Source organism: Bison bison, unplaced genomic scaffold, assembly GCF_000754665.1.
Source record: "Bison bison bison isolate TAMUID 2011002044 unplaced genomic scaffold, Bison_UMD1.0 scf7180017864471, whole genome shotgun sequence".
Lineage (NCBI taxonomy): Eukaryota > Metazoa > Chordata > Mammalia > Artiodactyla > Bovidae > Bison > Bison bison.
In genome coordinates this window covers 3678753-3692279 of record NW_011495032.1, presented here as the reverse complement: position 1 = coordinate 3692279, position 13527 = coordinate 3678753, and the positions used below count along the sequence as shown (strand labels likewise).

General features: G+C 44.9%; 1 protein-coding gene across 2 annotated transcripts in view; it reads left to right on the top strand.

Moving 5' to 3' along the window:
• The window catches only part of CCDC93 (coiled-coil domain containing 93), a 103727-nt gene that overhangs the window by 71335 nt on the left and 18865 nt on the right, over nucleotides 1-13527 (top strand). For both annotated transcript variants that reach the window (XM_010860777.1, XM_010860778.1), the window contains 5 exons: nucleotides 6771-6844; nucleotides 7666-7747; nucleotides 8903-8974; nucleotides 10234-10287; nucleotides 11878-11940. In XM_010860777.1, coding sequence (XP_010859079.1) covers nucleotides 6771-6844; nucleotides 7666-7747; nucleotides 8903-8974; nucleotides 10234-10287; nucleotides 11878-11940 — 345 coding nt within the window. The remainder of the gene's footprint in view (nucleotides 1-6770; nucleotides 6845-7665; nucleotides 7748-8902; nucleotides 8975-10233; nucleotides 10288-11877; nucleotides 11941-13527) is intronic.

The following is a 13527-nucleotide window of genomic DNA, read 5'->3' as shown; positions in this document are numbered from 1 at the left end:
AACAAACTAGAAACACAGAAGTCCAAATAAATGAAGAGGAAATAGGCAAACTACCTGAAAAAGAATTCATAGTAATGATAGTAAAGATGATCTAAAACCTTGAAAACAAAATGGGGAAAATTCAAGAATCAATTAACAAAGACGGAGAAGAATTAAAGAATAAACATGCAGAGACAAACAACATAATTACTGAAATTAAAAATACTCTAGAAGGAATCAATAACAGACTATCTGAAGCAGAAAAACAAATCATTGAGCTGGAAGATAAAATGGTGGAAATAACTTCTGAAGAGCAGAATAAAATAAAAAGAATGAAAAGAACTGAGGATAGTCTCAGAGACCTCTGGGACAATATCAAACGCACCAACATTCGAATTGTAGGGGTCCCAGAAGAAGAAGAGAAAAAGAAAGGGTATTAGAAATTTTTTGAAGAGATTATAGTTGAAAATTTCCCTAACATGGAAAAGGAAATAGTCCGTCAAGTCCAAGAGGCACAAAGAGTCCCATACAGGATAAACCCAAGGAGAAACATGCCAAGACACGTACTAATCAAACTAACAAAGACTAAACACAAAGAAAAAAATACAAGGGAAACCCCATATGCTTAATAGCTGATCTTTCAGCAGAAACTCTGCAGGCCAGAAGGGAATGGCAGGATATATTTAAAGTATTGGAAGGGAAACATCTACAGTCAAGCTGACAGTACCCAGCAAGGATATCGTTCAAGCAAAATTGATGGAGAAATAAAAAGCTTTTCAGATGAGCAAAAGTTAAGATAATTCAGTACCACCAAACCAGCTTTACAACAAATGTTAAACGGACTTATATAGTTAAAAAATACTAGGGAAGAAAAAAGATCTACACCATGATCAAGTTGGGTTTACTCCAGGAATGCAAGGATTCTTCAATATATGCAAATCAGTCAGTGTGATGTGTGTATGTGTGTTAGTTGCGTAGTCGTGTCTGACTCTTTGCAACCCCATAGACCATAGCCCACCAGGCCCCTCTGTCCATGGGATTGTCCCGACAAGAACACTGGAGTGAGTTGCCATTTCCTTCCCAAAAGGAACTATAGAAAGAAAGAAAGTGAAGTCGCTCAGTCGTGTCCAACTCTTTGCGACCCCATGGACTGTAGCCTACCAGGCTCCTCCAACCATGGAATTTTCCAGGCAGGAGTACTGGAGTGGGTTGCCATTTCCTTCTCCACAATCAATGTGATACACTATATTAACAATTTGAAAGATAGAAACCATATGATAATATCAATAGAGGCAGAAAAACCCTTTGACAAAATTTAGCACCCATTTATGATTAAAACTCTTTAAAAAATGGGCATAGAAGGAACCTACCTCAACATAGTAAAGGCCATATATGATAAGCCTACAGCAAACATTATTCTCAATGGTGAAAAACTGAAAGCATTCCCCCTAAGATCAGGAACAAGACAAGGGTGTCCACTTTCACCACTATTATGCAACATAGTTCTGGAAGTCCTAGCAACAGTAATCAGAGAAGAAAAATAAAAGGAATCCAGATTGGAAAAGAAGAAGTAAACCTCTCATTGTTTGCAGATGACATGATATTATATATAGAAAACACTAAAGATAGTATCAGAAAATTACTAGAGCTAATCAGTGAGTTTAGCAAAGTTGCAGGATATAAAATCAATACACAGAAACCACTTTCATTTCTATATACTAGCAATGAAAAATCAGAAAGAAATTAAGGAGTCCATCCCATTCACCATTGCAACAGAAAGAATAAAGTATCTAGGAATAAACTTATCTTAAGGAGACAAAAGAACTGTACACAGAAAATTATAAGACACTAATGAAAAAAATTAAAAATGACATAAATAGATGGAGAGATATTCCATGTTCCTGGGTAGGAAGAATCAATATTGTGAAAATAACATATTACCAAATGCAATCTACAGATTCAGTGCTACCACTATCAAATTACCAAAGGCATTTTTCACAGAACTAGAACAAAAAATTTCACAATTTGTATAGAAACACAAAATATCCCAAATAGCCAAAGCAGTCTTGAGAAAGAAGAATGGAGCTGGAGGAATCAACCTTCCTGAATTCAGATTATACTACAAAGCTACAGTCATCAAGACAGTATGATACTGGCACAAAACAGAAATACAGACCAATGGAACAAGATAGAAAACCCAGAAATAAACCCATGCACCTATGGGTACCTCATTTTTTACAAAGTCGCTCAGGCGTGTCTGACTCGTTGTAACCCCATGAACTGCAGCACGCCAGGCCTCCCTGTCTATCACCAACTCCTGGAGCTTACCCAAACTCATGTCCATTGAGTCATTGATACCACGTAAAGGGAATGGCAAACCACTTCAGTATTCTTGCCTTGAGAACCCCATGAACAGTATGAAAAGGCAAAATGATAGGATACTGAAAGGAAAAGACTCTGATGCTGGGAGGGATTGGGGCCAGGAGGAGAAGGGGACGACAGAGGATGAGATGGCTGGATGGCATCACTGACTCAATGGATGTGAGTCTGAGTGAACTCCAGGAGTTGGTGATAGACAGGGAGGCCTGGTGTGCTGTGATTCATGGGGTCGCAAAGAGTCGGACACTACTGAGCGACTGAACTGAACCATCTCATCCTCTGTCGTCCCCTTCTCCTCCTGCCTTCAATCTTTCCCAACATCAGGGTCTTTTCAAATGAGTCAGCTCTTCACATCAGGTGGCCAAACTTTCAGCTTCAACATCAGTCCTTCCAATGAACACCCAGGACTGATCTCCTTTAGGATGGACTGGTTGGATCTCCTTGCAGTCCAAGGGACTCTCAAGAGTCTTCTCCAACACCCCAGTTCAAAAGCATCAATTCTTCGGTGCTCAGCTTTCTTTGTAGTCCAACTCTCACGTCCATACATGACTAATGAAAAAACCATAGCTTTGACTAGATGGATCGTTGTTGACAAAGTACTGTCTCTGTTTTTAATATGCTGTCTAGGTTGGTCATAACTTTCCTTCCAAGGAGCAAGCATCTTTTAATTTCATGGCCACAGTCACCATCTGCAGTGATTTTGGAGTCCCCAAAAATAAAGTCAGGACTTCCCTGGTGGCTCAGAGGTTAAAGCATCTGCCTGGAATGCGGGAGACCCAGGTTCAGTCCCTGGGTTGGGAAGATCCCCTAGAGAAGGAAATGGCAACCCACTCCAGTACTCTTGCCTGGAGAATCCCATGGAGGGAGGAGCCTGATAGGCTACAGTCCATGGGGTCGCAAAGAGTCGGACTCAACTGAGCAACTTCACTCAAAAGTAAAGTCAGCCACTCTTTCCACTGTTTCCTCATTTATTTCCCATGAAGTGATGGGACCAGATGCCATGATCTTAGTTTTCTGAATGTTGAGCTTTAGGCCAACTTTTTCACTCTTTCACTTTCATCAAGAGGCTCTTTAGTTCTTCACTTTCTGCCATAAGGGTGGTGTCATCTGCATATCTAAGGTTATCGATATTTCTCCCGGCAATCTTGATTCCGGCTTGTGCTTCCTCCAGCCCAGCATTTCTCATGATGTACTTGCATATAAGTTAAATAAGCAGGGTAAGAATATACAGTCTTGACGTACTCCTTTTCCTATTTGGAACCAGTCTGTTGTTTCATCTCCAGTTCTAACTGTTGCTTCTTGACCTGCGTATAGGTTTCTCAAGAGGCAGGTCAGGTGGTCTGGTATTCCCATCTCTTTCAGAATTTTCCAAAGTTTATTGTGATCCACACAGTCAGAGGCTTTGGCATAGTCAAGAAAGCAGAAATAGATGTTTTTCTGGAACTCTCTTGTGAAACTAGGCCATGCCGTGTGGGGCCACCCAAGATGGACAGGTCATGGTGGAGAGTTCTGACAAAATGTGGTGTACTGGAGAAGGGAATGGCAAACCACTTCAGTATTTTTGCCTTGAGAACCCCATGAACAGTATGAAAACCACCATATGACCCTCAATCCCACTCATAGGCATATACCCTAAGGAAACCAAAATTGATAAAGACACATGTATTCCACTGTTCACTGCAGCACTATTTACAATAGCTGGAACATGGAATCCTCCTAGATGCCCATCAACAGATGAACGGATAAAGAAGTTGTGGTACATATACACAATGGAATATTACTCATCCACAGAAAGGAACGCATTTGAGTCAGTTCTGATGAGGTGAATGAACCTAGAACCTGTTATACAGAGTGAAGTGAGTCAGAAAGAGAAATACTGTATTCTAACGCATATATACAAATCTAGAATAATGGTACTGAAGAATTTATTCTCAGGGCAGCAGTGGAGAAACAGACATAGAGAATAGACTTACGGACATGGGGAGAGGAGAGGGTGAGATGTGTGGAAAGAGTAACGTGGAAACTTACATTACCATATGTAAAATAGATAGCCAATAGGAATTTCCTGTATGGCTCAGGAAACTCAAACAGGGGCTCTGTGTGAATCTAGATAGATGGCATGGGGCAGGAGATGGGAGGGAGGTTCAAAATGGAGGGGCTATAGGTATACCTATGGCTCACTCATGTAGAGGTTTGACAGAAAACAGAATTCTGTAAAGCAATTATCCTTCAATAAAAAAATATTTTTTGAATCCTTGCATGTGCTAGAAAGGTAGAAGTTTCAAATGAATAATAGGAGATACTCTCCCTATCCTCACATGATAATTGCAGCCAACATTGCGATGTGCTGGCTGTGCTGTGGGCACATCATTTGTGTTATCACTGAATCGTCCTGTCAACCCTGGCAGCACACCGTTAATATCCCTGCTGTGCTGTTGGAGAAACTGAGGCAGAAAGGCCGTGCAGATTCCAGTGCTGGAGACCTGGCACCATGACCTCTCAGGGAGCTTACTATCTAGTCAGGCAGTCAAACTAATTCTTATCTAGGAAAATGGGAGGCTGTGCTGAACAATGTAGGAAGAAGCCTGATTTAGTCAAAAAACTGAAGACCGGGACCCTGAATCAGTAATGAGCTCTGCCTTTGGGCCTCAGTCTCCTTATCTGTTCACGACAAGGACTGGGCACATGAGCACTCTGAGCCCTTTCCTGCCAGTGCGCCAGGTTTTACCTCTTCAGCAAAACCTAGCGGCCCTGGAAAACAGGAAAGACCTGCCTTCCCTGGAATACAGCAAAGTAAAGCAGGGTGTGGAAGGTAGAGGGTGGGTGGCAGCCCTGACATGTGGGGGAGGCGCTGCAGGCCCCTGCAGCAGTGGAGGGCCCCTTCTAGCCTGTGTGCTTTCTAATTTCAGCAGTCACAACTTTAATTTCTTATGTGGAGGTTGATTCTTTTTTTATATATGGAAGATCCTCTCCAGCCTAAGGGCATTGACTGTGTCTGAAGTTTTCTTTGATCTACAGACTGTCCCTTCAGATCAGAATTCATTTGTTGAGTTGATACCTTTTTTACAGTTTTGTCTTTCTTAAAATACGTGATAATTGTTAATGATGTGCTTATTTGTGATTCTGAAATTTTCTGTTATCAGCTGTGTGGATTCTGTATTCATTTTATGCAGCATGCTCCACATAACTATTTTGGAAGGGGGGCCCTATTGTTTGGTGGGATCAGCCAGTGTAACTGATATTTGGGGTCAGGACACTGTCCCTCCTCCTGAGTCTTGCCAGCTCTCTGGGAGCTGCCTGCCTCTGGGACTCCTGCGCCAGCTGGGTTAAGGGAAGCAGGCTTCACTGCACAGCCCACTGGCTGCTCCTGACACAGACCCCAGTCCTGCCGCCCAGTTCTTCCCACGCCTGCCAGATCTACACGGTGGTCCTCCACTGGCCGGTCTTACCTGCTACCATCTTTCTTGTCCCCAAGGTGCCCGCTCCTGTCATCAAACAGAATCACCTGAACTTCCCAGGACTTGAGAAAGAAGGACTTGCTGCCACTTGTTCTCAGCTAGAACTCTTGGAAGTTCTTTAACTTTTTTTTTTTTTAATAGGTAGCACATTCACATAGTTCAAAATTCAAAAAGTACAAAGGGTGTCCCCCTGTAACCCAAGCAGCTACTCTATCTAGAGGGTAACCAATCACTTGTGAATCTTTTCAGAAAATTTTTGTGCATATACAAATAACGTGTGGGTTCTTTAATGCATGTGTATACAAGATATATACATGTATACCTTCCTTGATGCACATTGGAGTAATGGTTTTATGTGTTTTCTTCAACTTACAGTAAATGTTAGAGATCATCATAAAAGAACTGTTTATTCCTTTTTAATAGCAGCTTAATAGTCTATTGTATGGTAGATCTACACAGCTTAGAAATTAAAATCTGAGTTTCCTTAAAGTTTGCTTTTTAAAGTCTCCAGTGACTCAGAGAAAGAAAATGGAGTTTTTCAAGATAGGAGATTTAACCCTGACCCTGTGAGTAGCCCCAGTAGTGGTATCCTGAGATTGAAACCCAGGTCTGTCTCTCATAGCTGCTGCTTTTATTTACTTCTTCCCACTGAGAGGGACCTGCTGTCAGCATTACTTTGGCTTTCCACCCACTTGCTGCTGTGATTTAAAGGTATTGCCAAGGTTTCTTTTACTCACAACCTGTGTCAGGAAGGCTGTGGTTTTGATGTTTCTGTGCTGTCCCTCCAGCCCCATCCTGTTCCCCTTGTCCACCTGTTTTCTCAATGTACGGCCATGTCCAGTGGGCTGGGCCACCTGTCCAGAGAGGGCGCAGATGTGGGCCCGGAAGGAGAATGGAAGCCCTCGCCTCCTGTCCTGGCAAGTCTCCAGCAACGTGCCTCCTTCTCTCCCATAGCTCAAGGGTCACAGTGAGAAACTGGACAAAGAGCAGACAGCTCTCGAGAAGATAGAGGCCAAAGCTGATCCGAGGTAGGAGATCTCAACACGTGGTATTTATTTTCTCTGTGAGTGTGGCTGGTGGTTAGAGAATGGGGCTGAGGAGCCCAGGTCATGGCTGCTGGCACTGTTCTGCCGGTTACTTCACCGCTGATCCTGATCCGGGGCTGCCTTCTTCCTCTTCCTCCCACTTCCCCATGGGTCAGGAGCAGCTATGTTTTGTATTTTGTTTTGTCTGTTTTCTCGTTTTTAAAAAGTAAGTAATACATGCAAGATTCAGAAAGACATACACTGAACAGTCTTCTCCCGCCCCTGCCCCCAGCTACCCAGTCCTCCTCCCTTGGAGTCAACCATGGTTACCAGGTTTTAACAGCACTGATCTTACCCTGTCCTTCAAGAATGAAAATGTTCTTTTTTTGCCAAGACGCTGGGTTTTGGGTTGTTTTTTTTTTTTAATTAATTGTCTTTAGACAATTTAAATTAAAAGCATTTACATTTAAAATTTTAAATGGGAATTAAAATTCCGATTCTATCTGTGCTCTGAGTCTTAAGTAGTTGGTATCATTAAAAATATACAGTAATCTCAAAACACATTGATGTTTCTGCAGTTGATATTTTAATTCTATATTCTGTAACATTTGTTTGAATGTGACCCGATGGACTCAGTTTATAGATGAATAATAATGTCTGTTAAATGGTGGTCATTATCATTGGTGGGCAGCCTATTAGACACTCTTGGGAGAGACAAAGGAAATTAAGAAAAAAGTTCCTTTTTTTCTGGGGTCTTGGTTTTAAACTGTGATTCATAAAATCATAGTGATTTGTTGAAGTCAGTTGTTTTTTGGTCTTTTCAGCATCCTGCAGAACTTGAGAGCCCTTGTAGCCATGAATGAAAATCTGAAAAGTCAGGAACAGGAGTTTAAAGCACATTGTCGAGTAAGTGTGGCTTGGTGTCATCAGATGTTAACAAAGATTCTCATACAATCTCCTGCTTTCCCTCCCCTTGTGCTGCTGTGGGTCCTATCCAGGTGTGATAGGAAGAGGAGGTTCACCAGGCAGGTATGTGGTAGTGTGCACGAGGAGTAAGGTGCTATGATGTGATCAGAGGACACCAGAAATGACCTGGATGAGTAACTCTGTGTGCCAAACCCCAAACTGAGAGCACAGTCTAACAAACAGTGTTTTCTAATTTACAAATGTATTTAAAAGAAAAGTCTACAAAAGGAGTAGTATCTTAAGAAACTAGGGCTGCCCTAAAATCCTAACATGTCTCTGTGTCACTTGGTCCAATAGTGGGAGTGATGTGTGCACAGGTGACCATTGGGAGACAGGAACAGAGGGCTGAGTTCTGTGCATCTAGGGGGAGAGAGGCTCCTGTGGTGTAGGAGCCCTCTAGAAGCTATATCTGACTTAAGCAGATGAGGGTGACAAGTGGAGGAGGGCTGGATGAGGCAGGGCTCCAGGCTGGAAGGTCCCAGGAAAGGTGGAGAAGAGCTGAAAAAGAGAAGGAGGCTTGGGACTGACTCTAAGCCACTCATCCATCCCATGTCCCAGTGATTACTGCGAGCCTCACCTGCCCTTAGGGAAGAAAGACCCCTTCTGACTGAGATACTGCTGCCTCTACCCTCCTAAGAAGACGTTCCCAGGCTGAAAATCAGGGGCCTGGGGGGCTAGTTCTTTATGGACTTCTTGTCCCCACATAAACTCACAAATGTGAAAATAAGACTCTGCTGCTGCTGCTTCTGCTAAGTCGCCTCAGTCATGTCCGACTCTGTGCGACCCCATAGACGGCAGCCCAACAGGCTCCCCCGTCCCTGGGATTCTCCAGGCAAGAACACTGGAGTGGGTTGCTATTTCCTTCTCCAATGCATGAAAGTGAAAAGTGAAAGTGAAGTCGCTCAGTGGTGTCCGACTCTTTGCGACCCATGGACTGCAGCCTACCAGGCTCCTCCGTCCATGGGATTTTCCAGGCAAGAGTACTGGAGTGGGATGCCATCACCTTCTCCGAAATAAGACTCTAGATCAAGGTAAATTGTTACATCGAGTTACTAGCCTGTCCAGATCTTGTAAATGTTCATATTACTTTTAAAGGAGGAGATGGCACGGCTGCAGCAGGAAATCGAAAGCCTGAAGGCTGAGAGGGCACCAGGCAGAGATGAAAAGGTACGGGCTGTGGAGGGGTGCTCCAGACTGCTGGGGGCTTTGTGACGTCCACCATGAAAGGGTTTCTAGAGGACTCTCCAGCAGAGTCTGGTGCTGAAAGGGACCAGACTTTTCCTCAGCCTTGTCCTCTGAACACTCATTTCTCAAGTGGTTTTTGTCAATATGTGTCCCTGAACTTTGTCTTCTTTTTGTGGGTTAAAGCAGCTCTGAGTGTGGACAGCAGCAAGCCCGGGGCACGCATTAGCCGGTTTACAAGCCCAGCTGCCCCTCCCCTAGGGATGGATGTTTCTGGGAACTCCTGAGCTCTGGTCCCATTTGTCCCATTTACCTCTCGACTGTGTGCCAGTTTGCCGATTTCACCCTGCACTCTTGCCCCAGGACATGGATGCTGCGGAGAGCAGCTCACTCGAGATGTGAGGTCGGGGCTCTGGTCACCTGGGAGCATACCTGGCTCAGAACACGCCCCACTGGCTCTCTGAACAGAGGCCTTGATCTTCCGAGGAACTGGTGTGGACAAGGAGGGAAAATAAAGTGTTTCTCTCACCAAATGAGACTGTAGGGATCACTGGTTTGTTTTCCCTTCTCATACTCCATTCAAAGCTTCTTTGCTGAGGCTCTCTGTGCTTAGGTCAGGGTATGGCCTCAGACCTCATTGACTGTACCCCCTTGCTTGGGGAAATGGGGAACCTGGGGCTCCGGGAAGGGAGGGGACTGGTCCAAGCAGCCAGGGCCTTCTGCCAGGGCTGGGCGTGGGCCTGTATGGACACTGCCCCACTCATCAGGGAGACAGGCCACAGAGGTGCTGCCTCCCTATCGTGACAGGTTCTGTCACTTCAGCCACAGCCATGAGGACTGGTGCAGCAACAGCAGAGTATGGCTGGGCAGTGGGTGGTGAATTGGGACCACCCCATAGTGGGACCACCCCAACTTTCCAGTTGTTTCCAACACTGAAACTCTGAGTTCAGCTCAGCCAGCCTCTGGGTTTGTATAGAATTCAGACTTTAAGGGCGGCATTTCTCTTCTTAGCCATAACACCTTGCTAGAGGGATTGACTCGCATTCAGAAACAGAGTTTAGCTTGTTAATGTGACTTATGGACATTTCAGAACAGTTTAAAATCTAGGGCTCATGTACGGGCTGTTCCCTGTTCAGACATGATCAGCAAACTGGCGGCCCACCCTTTCCTACTTCTGGAACCTCAGCTTCTTTCCTCAGAGATGATGTTTTCTTTTTTTTTTTTTCCACTTTTCCTCACTGCAGACCCTCTCTGGGGGAGAGTCACATGGTGCCTTAACCTCTGCGATGACGCACAATGTAAGTACCTGCCCATTCTCAGGACCAGTACTGTCCCCTGTGGGCATGGTGACCAGCTTTGTGTCTTCAATAGCTTCTCACACCGCTTTCCATCATCTCTGTGGCCACCTCCTCGTCTGCGGGCTCTCAGGGCCTGGCTCCATCTTGCACACCTGCCCCTCAGGTGGAGCACAGCTTCCCTGTGGACAGCCCAGAGGCTCTGCACCTGGCTCAGGCATTCCATCTCCACCCTGGCCTCTGAGCTGGGAAGAGGAAAGCCCTGTAAGGGCCGCACCTGCCAGGCTGTTTGAGGGGCGGGCAGTGCACAGGGAGAGAGCTCTGTCTATGGTCCTGCGTTCCGAGGTCAGGGAGTGTTAAAGGGCCACTAGTGAATATTGTCAACCTTTTGGGCCAGTTCCACTCTGGTCCTCAGAGTCAATATATAAGTGAAAGGACATAGCTGTGTTCCAATAAAACTTTATTTATGGAACTAGGCACAGAGAGAGGTTCAGGGGGGAGGGGATATGTGTATACTTGTGGCTGATTCATGTTGAGGTTTGACAGAAAACAACAAAATTCTGTGGAGCAGTTGTCCTTCAATGAAAAAATTAATAAAAAAAAAACTAGGCACAGGCAAATTTGGCTCAAGGGCTGTTGGATTTAGCCGTTGGGCTGTGGTTTGCCAACCCCTGTTCTGAGTTAAAGGAGTGCTTCTAGGAGAAAGGAACAGAAAAGGAAGAGGAGGAGGAAGGGAAACACAGGAAAGCCTCTACCATTCACCTCCTTTAGGTTCCTCTTCCCTTCGTGCCCTCAGAGGCTCCCAGAGAGGGAACTTTAGGACGCCCACAGTGAAGGCTGTTGGGGTGTGCCTGCAGCTGAGCCCCATGGAGGAGCTGGTGGGGGTGTGTGTGTCTAAAAACACAAGGGGAGAGGGGCACCTCTGATGCCTTTGTAGCTTCCTCTAGCACAGTGAGCCATCCAGCCACATCTCTTACCTCACTGGGTTCAGTGAGGGGCTGGTTTCTGTCTTTTAATACTGTCCAAAAGGCCTTTCTGCAGTGGTGGAAGTGTTCTCAATCTGTGCTCTATCCAATATGATGGCCACTAGCTGTGTATGGTTGCTGAGCATCTGGAGGTTGGCTAGGACAATTGAGAAATTGATTTTTTTTCAATTTTAGATAATATGAATTTAAATAGCCACATGTGCCTGGTGGCATCACATTGGACATTGCAGCTCTAAACAGAAACATAGGCAAGCCAGTATCATCTAATACAGCAACATAGAACTGCAGGCCCTTTAAATATCAGCTATCTCCTCCTCATGGTTTTTTTGTTAAGGGAAGGAAGAAGGGCACGTGGATTTGGGGGATCCTTCACTTAAGAACCCTGGATTCAGCCTGGGTCCCAGAAGAAGAAAGAGTTGTTACAAAGTGATGTGAAAGAGTTTCAAGGGTCTCACAGGATGAGGACTCAACACTGAACTCAGCCATTTCAAAAAAGAAATTTGGAGCCTCACAGTGAAGGAGATATATAAAAACTGTTCAACTTCAAAAGATTTCATCAAAAAAATAAAAATTTGCAGATAATTGTGAGGGTTTTTTCCAATTTCAGGAAGACCTAGACAGACGGTATAACATGGAGAAAGAGAAACTTTACAAGATCCGTCTACTACAGGTGAGTAAAAGCAAGCTGATAAATCCATCTGACTAGCTTTGCGTGTCCTATAGCAGAACAAGAGCATCTCAGTATCTAAGAGCCAGAGAGACTCAGTTATAAGGCTACTATTTGCTCTTCTGTCTGGAGTGTAACTCTGGATTGAGGTGTTGGTTATAATACCTCACATTGGTCTGTTATTTCACCAACATCTCACTTGACTTGATCATCACCTTTGCTGGAGAGTAGCTGTCAGCCTCATTTTCTGTATGAAGAAATTGACTCAAATCTGTTAAGTGCAAGCCGCTAGAAAGTGCCGGAGGCAGGATTCAAGGTTCTTGTCAAGCACTTTTCTTCAAAAATTAAGTGCCCATTTTAGCTGTTAGTTGATAACCTGGGGTGGTCAGGGGGTATATTGGGGCAGCAGGGGTGAGAAGGCTATCAGATATGGGAAAGTAAGCTTCACAGTTGGCTTTAAATTCATGTAGAGTCAAAATTGTATTGTAAAATCTCTTCCGTTGCCTGATTCTGGCTCATGGACACTTAAAAGCCAAGAGTTAACTTGTGTTGCACTTTGACCCGGAACTTCTCTCTGCTCTCTGGAAAAGGAATGCCAGGTTCTGGTGGGAGTAGCCAAGGGCTGCAGGCATCAGTGCTGAAGCCTGGGCCACAGCTGGCTCAATGAGGGTGAATGGAAGTAAACTGACGGCCGAGAGGCTGAGCAGCTGTATCCATGGAACTTGGGATGGGTTAGAGAAAAAAGCAGAGTCAAAGATGGTGGAGAATTTCCAACTTGGGCATTAGCATGGATCCTTGTGTTATTCATTGAGAAAAAGCCTAAAGGAGAAAGGATAGGGCTGAAGGGAATGGGATGGTGAAGTGAAATGTTCATGAAATTTCTGTGGGGCTTTTAAAGGTTAGGGTACTCCACCAAGTAGGAATAATCTGGGCTGGAGGTCTGGGGGTCAGCACTGGGTAGGTGGTAATCGAGGCTGTGAAGAGGGGAAGAAAGACTCCACCAGTGAGGCTTGAGACCAAGCAGGCAGCTCAAGGCCCAGGGGAAACAGGAGTCTGAGGTCTCCTGGCAGCTGAGCAGAGGGCTCAGTGGAAAGAAGGTTCAGTGTTGCCAGAAGTCAAGAGAGCTGGAGGCTGAAAATTGCCACAGGTGCACAGAGAAGGTCTGTGTGACCTTGGCGAGAGTATTTCCAGTGGATGTTTGGAGCAGCCAGCGGCAGTGGGTTGAAGGGGAGGGGAGTCAAGACGTCAGAGCCATTTGAGTACTTGGTTTTGCGGTTTCCTTTTTTCTTTCTTTGTTTTCTGGCTGTCCTGGGTCTTCATGGTGGTGCATGGGCTCTAGTTGCAGTTCAAGGGCTTGATTGCCCCACGGCTTGTGGGTCTTAGTTCCCCAACCCGGAATCAAAGCCACATCCCTTGTATTGGAAGGTGGATTCTTAAGGACTGGGCCACAGAGAAGTCCCTGATCAGGGTTTAAGGAAGGGCCTTAAAGGGATGAGGGACTTCAGCATATTTAAATGCCAGTAAAAAGAAACCAGTAGAAAAGGAGAGGTTAAAGATGCAGTGAAAAGAATGAATGATTGTATCTATAGA